Source organism: Myxine glutinosa, chromosome 8 (assembly GCF_964187855.1).
Source record: "Myxine glutinosa chromosome 8, kmMyxGlut1.1, whole genome shotgun sequence".
Classification (NCBI taxonomy): domain Eukaryota; kingdom Metazoa; phylum Chordata; class Myxini; order Myxiniformes; family Myxinidae; genus Myxine; species Myxine glutinosa.
Window position 1 is genome coordinate 100,676,222 of NC_136268.1, and position 11,124 is coordinate 100,687,345.

An 11,124-nucleotide genomic window follows, 5' to 3' on the forward strand; every position below is an offset into this window, starting at 1 on the left:
CACCAGGATTTGGAAGAGGGAGACAGATAAGAGAGTTCGGTCTTGAGAATGGTGAGATATTGTTTCCTGGCTCTCCTGAGGGTGGACACACACTTGTTTCGGGCTTTGTGAAAGGAAATGAGATTTCCTTCCGTTGGATTTGCTTTCCAGGAGACGAAATCAAGTTGTTTCAGGGCAACAGCCTCACCACAAGATTCCGTGTACCATGGACGGGAGGAAGGGTATGACAACTGAAGACGAGATGGTATAAATCTGTGCATGAGAGAGAGCAATTTACTTTGAAAGAATTCCCAGGATGAGTTGATGTCAGAGGCGGTAGAGATGGGAGACCAGTCCAGATGATTGATGGCTGCTTGAAGACCGTGCCAGTTGGCCTGAGTGAAATGCCAGACTCGTCGACGCTGAGGAGGCTCTCTGAGAATGGTCAGAGAGATGTCCACTTTGACAAGCACATGATCAGATGAGCCGATTGGAGCAGAAGAAGAGCAGCAGACATTTTCAGGGAAGTTTGTCATAACCAAATCCAGAAGAGAAGATGCTCCGTTGACTGAGATCCGGGTCGGGAAATTGACAGATTGTGTCAGTCCCAGTGAGTCGCAGAAGTCCTTTGCTGAAGAGCCATGGCTGGTGAGAGAGGTACCCACACCCAGCCAACTGGCATAGTGACAATTGAAATCACCACATATGAGGAAGAGAGAGTTGGGATGGGTAGATAGAAGTTGGTCCATATTATCAGACAGTGAGATGTAGATGGAGTCATCGCTGATTGGTGGACGGTACAACACACATATGAACAAAAGGTGGGAGCGAAGGGGAAGCCGTAGCCAAAGGTATTCCTGGGGGTGAGGTGGAGAGAGGGCAGTGGAGGGCGAGTGAGGAAGAGAGTTTTTTATAAAGATAGCAACCCCACCTCCAGGACGAGGCTCAGGTCTATCATACCGGAGGAGGGAGTAACCTGGGAGAGATACCAAGGCATCAGAGACATCATGAAGGAGGAAAGTTTCTGTTAAGCAGATCACATCTGGTTTGTCAGAAGCAACCTGTATGGAGAGGTCAGTCAAGTTTGAGCGAAGGCCCCGGATGTTTGAGGTCCATACCGTTAATGTAGAGGAAGGGGGAGCATCGGGTCCAGAACAGGGGGGGGGGAGGGGTAGGGTAAGATGTGGAAGAGGAGGAAGAGGTAGGGAGAGCTGTTGAAGGTGTGTCAGAGATTTCAGAATAGCTTGGAGAAAGGGAAGAATGGGGCGGACAAAAGGTTTGATGGAGATTGGGTGAGGCACAGTGAGGTGTTATTTGAGGAGGGGGAAGAGCAAGGCAGAAGGTTTGGGGAGATGAAGGTGAAAGTTGGAAGGAGGAAGAAGCAGGGAGGATGCTTTGAGGAGGAGGGGTGAGAGGGGAGTCTAGGAGGGGAGGAGCGAGGGAGAGTCTCGGAGGGGAGGGGTGTGGGGGGAGTTTAGGAGGGAGGGGAGGGAAGGGGCAAGGGGGGAGATTTTAAAGGGATGGGTGATGGGGAGGATTTGGAGGGGAGGGGTGAGATTGGATTTTGAAAAGTGTACGATTCATGGGAAACGAACATTTTTTGCAAAATGAGTTTGAGACCTTCGAGTCAAAAATACGTTTGAGGACACTGGAGGAGGGATGGAGTTCTGGATAGTTTAGGGAATGTAGAAAGGAGGAACTGTAAGAGATGGTATTATATATATTTTTTGGAATGAATAGATTTGGTGAGCAAGACGAAAGCATCCTTTTGTAGGGAAAGAAGAAAAGGGTGTTATAATATATGAGAGAAAATAGTTGTTCAGGGGAGAGATTATACATTTCTAACCGCGTGATCGCGAACGAAGAACGAACGAACAAAAAGAACAACAAATAAACGAATAAGACCTGGGAAGGAAATGCTTTTTTTGGGGTTTTTTTTTTTTTTTTTTTTTTTGTGAGTACAGATATTAAACAAGGAGGTACGGGGTGAACGACTGGTACGAAACAGAGACGAAAATAATTTCAGCGCATTCGACGAATCGCTGAGAGAAAAACAAACCACAAGGTCAGAGACGGTACGGTAGTCTAAGCCTACGAGTACTAGGCCGCAGAATACTCGATACCATTAACCGACGATTGTGTATACATGTACGAAAAATTAGCACCGAAAATTTTCCAAAAGATACGCTATAGGTACATACACCGAAAGATAGATACAGTCTCGACAAAAACACAATTGAGAAATATCACTTAGCTTCGAAAGCGTGAGCGCATGGAGCAGCTTCGAAAAGACGTGACCTCCAACAGAAGCACGAGGTGAGGCAATGATTTGAAGGTGTGGGTAAGGGGGAACTTTGAGATGGTGGGGTCAGGGGGGATGCAGAAGGAGGGGACATGAAGTGGAGGGATGCCGAAGAGGGGACACATCGAAGAAGTGGGGTTGGAAGGATGCTGGCTTGTAGGCGATGACAGGGAAGCGACTGACACGTGATGTGGGTATGATGCCAGTTTAACAAGCATTCTGAGTATTGCGCTGCAATACATGTCCCCTACCGGCAGTCTGTTGTCCGGAAAACTGTTGGGGAAATTACCAAGGGTTATTTATCCACATGTTCTGAATCGTTCCCAATCGCTAATTACCTTAGGACGGGCTCACCTGTGATTCACACTCGGGACTTCGATTTATACACATTGCAGACAGGTCAGCAGAAGCACGAGAAAATAAGTTGTTGATAAAGAACCTTTCGAGTCGCTAAATATAAATAATTTATTATATTTTCCGGTTCACGATCAATGATCGATGTGTATATATATGTTGCTCGGCTTGGCTCCGCCCCTCCGGAAAGCGCGCACTGTGTCGCGCTGTTGACGTTCGCGAGACGAGGCTGAGGGCGAGCGGTGCGGCTTGAGGAGAACTCTAGAATAAACAAGAGATATCCATTTTAAAAATATTTTCGTTTCATTAACGATATCTGCCAAACCATGTGCCCTATCGCAAATTCCAAAAGGACGTTTTAGTAGATTGACATGCTGAACAGATCTGTGAAGTTTCCCCTTGATTGGATCAAAAATGAGGGAGGAGCTCGGTTTTAAAGTTTCATGCTTAAAAACGTCATAACTCTGAAACCATGTGACGCATGACGTCATGCTCGTTGACTTTTTTGTTCGTCATGGGTATGCGATTCTGCCTGCAAAGATTGGCCTCGATCTGTTCAGCCATTGCAGAGAGAAAGGGGTTTTCGTGTTTTCATGAAAAACAATATGGCGGCCGAACCACGTGACCTGTGACGTCATAATTACCATTAAAATATTCTACAGACCGAGTCCCTCATATGGTGAAAATTTGATCTCAATCGGTCCTATTATTGCAGAGAAAACCTTTTTTAAAGGAAATTAAAACTTAAAATGGCACTGAGTTAAGGATCATCAGAATTATCAGAGTTACCAAAGTTCAAAGTGCCATAACTTTGTCAAAAATGATCGAATCGTCGTGAAGTTCGAACTTGATCTGTAACTTATCATGAGGAAACCATGTACCAAGGTTGAAATCATTAGCATTAAGAGTTTAGGAAAAAAGTCCAGAAAACTGTTCTTTGCGTGACGGACTGACGGACTGACAGACTGACGGACGGAGGGAGGGACGGCGTGCAAACCTATAGTCTCCTCCGGTGTACACCGGTAGGGGACTAACAAGCATTCTGAGTATTGCGCTGCAATACACGTCCCCTACCAGCAGTCTGTCGTCCGGAAAACTGTTGGGGAAATTACCAAAGTTCAAAGTGCCATAACTTTGTCAAAAATGATCGAATCGTCGTGAAGTTCGAACTTGATCTGTAACTTATCATGAGGAAACCATGTACCAAGTTTGAAATCATTAGCATTAAGAGTTAAGGAAAAAAGTCCGGAAAGCTGTTCTTTGCGTGACGGACTGACAAACGGACAGACTGACAGACGGAGGGACGGAGTGCAAACCTATAGTCCCCTCCGGTGTACACCGGTAGGGGATTAATAATGGAGAAAGTAATTAACGTCACAAAGATGTCCAAATTACTTTAGAAAGTCCTATTCACTGATCCTACAAGTGTGCTATCAATTTCCGGGGAGGGGACAAAATCTAAAACTGCACACAATTTTAATACCAACCTATTTCCTTGCACAAGGTGGAAAATGTATCAATGCTTTGCAGTAAACTGGCCATGCCAATACAGTCATGGTAGGGTACACTTATATCAAAGCAGCATATCGATACTGCCCGGCTCTCGGAATGGGATGACGCATTAGATGAAGCATATAGACTATAGAGCAACACCCAAACATACGACTCAGTTTTTCACAAAAACAAACCAAAAGCCGTTTCTGAATAGAACACAGACAGAACAGAGGCGTTACCTTCATCTCCTGTTCTTCCGCTTCAGGCTGGCAGCAGCTTCGACAATCAGGGTCAAGGCGCTGCAGGTCAAACTGAGCTAAAAGGTCGCAAGACGAGCACACTAGGCCACTGGAAAAGCCCCGGTCTCTGCACACATCGGACGACAGCTCGGCAGCGCTCACCGACACCTGCCGACAAAGGTGTACATGTGATTGGGCAGTGCAAATACACAAGGAGAAACATTATCATGCACAAACAACGTTCACATTTAAAGGGAAATGTGGTAAATGGGGTAAATTAGAATCTTGTGGAGAAATAAAAAAAAGCTGCTTTGGATCTCTCTGATCTTTGCCCAAGGGGCTAACACTCATGATGATACAGTTTGTGATCATTAGCCTTGTTATATTGAAGCAAGGTATTGCTACAGGACAGTATTCAGAATCAATTTATCTCCATCATGTTTGTTTCTCTTAAAAGAGAAGTAAGAGCATTTCTCAAACCCTTATAAATAAAAGGGCAACATCTGTCTGTCTATCTATCTGTCTGTATATCTGTCTGCCTGCCTATATGTCTGTATATCTGCCTATCTGTCTGTCTGATGTTATAGCTCCCCTCTCGAAGGTTTGTGCATCATCACCAAACCTCACAAGCATAATTACTAATGCCTTGCAATTCTGCTTATGGCATCAAAATGTACCTATAACTCGATTTATTGAGTTCCACCATCGTAAAGAGACTTTTGTCAGTGTTCAACCATGCCGATGACCTCAGCGTGTTGTTGTCTACGCCACCGAAGGTGGATGGAGGTTATGTTTTCACCACTGCCTGTTTGTCCGTTTGTCTGTTTGTGAACATGATATTTCAAAAAGTTGTGGATGGATTCGGACAAAATTTGGTGGACATGTTGTGTGGGTGACAAGGATGAATCGATTTGATTTTGGTGACGATCCGAATATGGATCCGGATAAGGGAATTTTTTAATTTTCAAGTGATTCTTCACCATCGAGTAATGATAATATGGCCAAAAACGATATATAGTACAATATTTCAAAAAGTTGTGGATGGATTATGAAACAACTAGGAGTAAAGAAATGAAACTGCATATTTTATTAAACTCAAGTCTCTTTATAAAACAACCATCATGGTTAGAGAGCTCAACAACGCAAGAGTAAATTCATAATGATAACCTCTTCATAGAGCTGCACAACATTATACTGTATAATGTATACGTATACTGTAAAAGATTAATAGCGAGTTTCATTAGAAAGTTCCACAAGATTAAATTAGACGAACAGAGTACCCACACCCTGGGTGGGTCAAGTTTGCGAATCACTTGCTGAAAAAAGTATATTCTGAGTTTTGGAAGCCTATAGATGTTTGTGTGGTGTGCGCTTAAAAGGTCATCAATGGTCTCAAGATCTAAAGAGTACGTTCCTATAGTAGTTAGGGTCCAAGGGGTCAAAAGGCTTAGGGGATCTAAAGGGAATCAAGGCACTTAATGGGTGTAATCCTCTAAAAGGTCTGTGGGGTCTAAACGTTCTAGGGTTCTAGGATATAAAAGGTCTAAAGGGTGAAGAGATATAACTAAAGGTGTCTGAAGTGGCGAAAAGGTCTGAAAGGTAAAAGGGATCCAAGGGGATCTGTGGGATTTTAGGGGTCTAACGGTTCTATCATGTGTTACGGATTCGTCACTTCCGTTGTTGTGGTTTTCATCCACTGCAAACATTTTTGATTCCATGTACTATTATTGTTGTCGTTTGAGGGAAATATAGATTACTATTTTCAAAAGGTAAAAAAGTTAATGTTTTAAATGAAACCAGAACCAGACGACGACGAAGAGGAAGAGGAGGAAGAGAAGGCGGAGCGAGTGAGTCGGACAAGAAGCCTAGATGCTTCGAGGTCTGGAGCAAACGTTGACGAACGAGGGTCACGAGGGAACTTCGGGTTTTCCAGGAAAGGGATTCCTGCAATGGAGTTGTTATCGCTGTGACAGATCAACCTGCGTGTCAGGTTTTGCGGTTGATTCCGAGGAGAATCATCGACTCATCGTAGTGCTGTTACGCCACGAGAAAGGGCTGTCGGCCATTTTGACTCGCGCGCTTTGCGCTTCGCTCAAGGTTTTTCACTTCGCTTCACCCATTTTCACCACATTCAGATGTTAATCTGGTGTGCGTGTGTAACGTGGCTTTTGAGTGTGAAATCTGCGGTTCGCCGATTTGGAGCCGTGGAACGTCCATACCCGAGGGTGTGATTTCCCAGTCGCCTTGAGGGCACCTTCACCCATCTTTGGCAGCGGGACTGTGACTGTCAACCCAACGGGATTCTGGTCTCGATACGACATCGTACGGATGATCACTGGAGTGAATCGACTTTGGCTTGAAGCCGGGAATAGAGACATTGGGAATGTTCTTCTTTTCGCTCACTTGGAGCACAGAGAGTTATATTGTACGAACCTGATGGTACCATCATAGGAAATATATTGTTGTGGATATGAGAATGGTTTGTTTTTTTTGTTGTTGTAGTGTAAATTGTTGTAAAATATCGCCCTCCTTACTCCAGTGTTGTATAAAGGTCAAAGGGCGTTCCCGTAGTTAGTTCCATAAAGCATACATGAAGGACACCATAATATCCCTGTTCAGTAGTTTATTTCCTTATTATGTGTATTAGGGTAAGGCCTTGTCTTCCATTAAGATGACACTCCATTGCACCAAGTGAAATAAGAGTAGATTCCGTTCACATTCCCTTTTCGTCAATTGCCATTCGCATTGCCAACTACAATTGCCGCCATTAAGCATGTGCTCAGCTCGGGGAAGAAGGGCGTGCCCGCCCATCGTCATCAAGGGTGGAGTCAGAGGGCCTGTGCCCACCAATCAGGGCCGAAGCGAGCTCACCGAGGGGCGTGTCCTGAAGGCCGGCGGCTTGATCGCCTGAGGCGCTATAAAAGCGCGCGCGCAAGAGCCGAGTGCGTGGTTGGACCAAAAGAGAGACGTGCAAAGAGAGGTGCGTCAGAGAGTTGGCAGTACACAAGCAGCGCAGAGCAGAGAGGAGGGAGAAGGAGTTCTGAGAGCAAGCATTGAGAGAAGGAGTTCTGAGAACAAGCATTGAGAGAAGGAGTTCTGAGAGCAAGCATTGAGAGAGAGTCCTGAGAGCAAGCAAGAGGAGTACCACGAGCAGTACCAGCAGCTTTAAACTCCACCAAGCAGCGTTGGCTCCACCAGGCAGCTTTAACTCGACCGGCAGAGCTCGTCCCGCGGCAGCTCGCACGACCGCAGCTTGGGCGTTGACGGCGGTGCCGACCGTGGCCAGGGAGGAACGGAGCTGCCGCTCCCGGCCCGACCGTGACCCAGTTCCAGTGGACCTTCCTCTCCCTCCAGCCATCCACCTCCTGCCATTCCTATCATCATTCCCCGTGTGAGTCTGTCTTTTGTTTGTTCTGTCCTGGGATTAATTAAGCCTGCATAGTTAAGCTAAGTTTCGCTGTGTCGCCTTGCCTCTTCTGTAAATTATTTTATTATCCTTCCTTCTCCTTGGTTATTTTGGTCTTGTAAATAGTAAATAAATTATATTTGTATTCCTTACCCATTGTCTTTATTCTTCTTCACATCCTTCGCTTTAGTCTTTTCCCCATTGAATATCTGTGGCGCGATTCGGCCAACGTTCAGGAATCGGGTTAGTCGGGGTAACTGTTAGGGTCGCGGTGCCATCTGCTCGGCAAACCAACATCTTATCCGCGGTCCGTAACAATATATTGGTTGTACAATTGATTACTATTGTTTTTGTGTTGTTATTCTTGTGTGACCTTAATACAATATTTGTTTGTTGGTAACAATGGTGTGGTTTCACCATTGATCTTTGACACAGAATAACACATCTTTCTGCCGTGACTCCTCTCGGGGCTCGGAGGTACACCGTGACCAGGGGGTTTGGGGAGGAGCACGTAACACATGCTCTATATGTGGTACTAGCAGGAGTACCCGGCCTTGCCGGGCAGGAGGAGAGGAGGAGGGAGGAGGAGGAGGAGGCGGAGGAGGGGGAGGAGCAGGAGTGAGGAGGAGGAGTGAGAGGGAGGGGTGAGATGGAGGCGAGAGGGAGGGAGAAGGAAGGTAGGGGGGGAGGGGGAGGGGTGAGGAAGGGAGGAGTGAGGAAGGGAGGGGTGAGGTAGGGAGGATGAGGAAGCGAGGCGTGAGGAAGGGAGTGGGGGACCGGAAGGGGGTTCATCACCTTTTCGTTGAATATATGCTGGTGAATTTCTGAGTAAGTACACGTTCATCACGTTTCTGAGTTAAGTGTGATTCCGATCACGGAGAAGAAGAAGCCTGACTACAACCTTCGTTCACTTCCGGAATTGTTTGATTTATTTGTGTTCAAATGGCTCGTGATTGTTTTGTATTTATTTATGCGAATGTGTATTTGTATATAACTGTCATTAATTTTAAAAGGCTTAGCCATTATTGAGCGATTTTTTTTTAATCCAAAAAAACGAACTGTTTTTATTTCAGAATTTTTTTTTTTTTTTCTAAAACACTCCCAGGCAGTCACTGATGAACCTCTGAGTCTGAAAGTTTGACGAAGATCTGTTCAGCCATCTGAGAAAAATGGCGACACAAAGACAGACAGACAGACAGACAGACAGACACTAGTCACTAGACAGACCAACAGCTCTCTTATATAGTAGATTAGGGTTGTTAGGGTTAGGGTTAGGTTCTAAGGTTCTTAGTGCTCTAAAGGGTCTTAGGTCTCTGAAGGGTATTAGGGTTCTCTGTGTGTGTAAGTTGCTGTTTTTAGTTGCTATCTCCACACGTGGCTGGGTTTCAGGAGGTGGAACGGAGGTCTGTCTCGTGCGTGTTTGTGTGAGGTAATTTAATTCATTAAGTTGTACATCAAAGTTTACACAGATTTTGATATATAAATACTCTCAGGAAGAAGAATTGACAGTAACAAAACACGACACCCGACACACACACACACACCGACACACACACACACCGACACACACACACACCGACACACACACACACACCGAGACACACACACACCGACACACACACACACACACACACACACCGACACACACACCGACACACATACACACACACCGACACCGACACACACACACACACACACCGACACACACACACCGACACACACACACCGACACACACACACCGACACACACACACCGACACACACACACCGACACACACACACCGACACACACACACCGACACACACACACACCGACACACACACACCGACACACACCGACACACACACACACACACACACACACACACACACACACACACACCGACACACACACACATCATTCTATCTCAATATTTGTAATAATGGATAGAACAACATACGTGAGTGATTAAGTGTTTATCCTTCCAACATGTCTGTGATTCGAGAGGGAAACACGGGAGATCACGCGATGTGAACGAGGCCACTCACCAGGCACAGGGCGAGGAACGAACCAAACCCGAGATAACGCGCCATGACGGCAGCGGAGGTTATGTCATTATGTGACAAGTTTTTCTTGTTTCTATCACGATCATCTCCTCCTGGATTGTTTTGTTAACGGCAAGGATGTCTATTATCCTCGCCATTAATGTAATACGCTACGAGCCAAAATGCTTGAAGAAAAAAGATGGAAGCCCAGCCTTAATGCGAAAAACAGCAATCAACACCTCCACTGACTAATCGTCTTATTCCATTTTATTCGAGGCTCATTATAACCACAATCAATCGGTTTCTACGTCAGTTTAATAAACATGACTACATCTGCTGTTTGTATTGGAGTATAGTCAAACATAGTCATGTACCAGACTATGTGGGCATCTGCACACACGACGACGTCCGAGGTGTGTTCATTTACCAGGCAGCTTGGAGAGCGCTCGCCAAACAGCTTAAGCATTCAAGCAAGCACTTCAACGAAACGGTTGATAAGGAACGGCTGGCTTGGCAATCGATAGCAAGCTGCTTGGTAACTGAACACACCCCAGCTCGGTATCTGAGGTTTTTTGTTTTTTTTTGGTTTTTTTTTTAAAGAGCACGGACAAACAACCATAAGTGAACAAAAACAACCTTGGTTTTTATGGGTCGAATGAGTCGGAATGACCGATCCTGTGTCGAAGTTCCTTGTAACAATGTAGGCTTGTAAGGCGTAGCATACGTAGCATACTATTAACGTAGGCTATATTTAAAATGTGGTTCTGAGGTGCGTGGATTCGGATTCAAAAGTCAACAGATCCCGAATCGTTTTTCTAGAACCACACGGAATGTCGCGTTGTCTTGTTACACAATATTATGTTAACGATTCTATAATAGATTAACGTTGTCCCTGTAGTAGCATCGCCTCGCGTCCTCAAAGAAAAACTCTGCAGACGAAGCAACAGCAAGGTTGGTGTACAATTACATGCACGAGAGTTTATTCACCTTTCACCTGTATGAATTCCCTTCCGCAGTACAGGTGGATCCTTCCGTATTTTTCACAATTTGTCCATATACCGGTAATTAGTCGTTTTCTTAGTTAATGTGTTTGAAGTGACCACACAGCTGCTGAATGCGTCCCCAGAGATTTGCAGGAGGTCAAAGGTTGTGTAATCTGTTTAATAAACGATTACGGATATCGTCCCATTGATTGGCAGCTTGGACTCCGCCTGTAATTAAGAACCGCCCCCGAACGAACCAACAAACGACTCAGGAAAGGAGCGGCAGATGATTCAGGAAAGCAACAACATCAACATCAGCAACAGCAACAGCAGCAGCAACAT

General features: G+C 45.4%; 1 protein-coding gene across 1 annotated transcript in view; it reads right to left on the reverse strand.

The window, feature by feature from the left end:
• Window positions 1–9,987, reverse strand: part of SELENOF (selenoprotein F) — a 43,703-nt gene extending 33,716 nt beyond the window's left edge. Inside the window, exons 1-2 of the mRNA XM_068124959.2 lie at window positions 9,803–9,987; window positions 4,369–4,536 (exon numbers count right to left, since the gene is read on the reverse strand). Coding sequence (XP_067981060.2) covers window positions 4,369–4,536; window positions 9,803–9,847 — 213 coding nt within the window. The 5' untranslated portion in view covers window positions 9,848–9,987. The remainder of the gene's footprint in view (window positions 1–4,368; window positions 4,537–9,802) is intronic.
• Window positions 9,988–11,124: the final 1,137 nt, after the last annotated feature.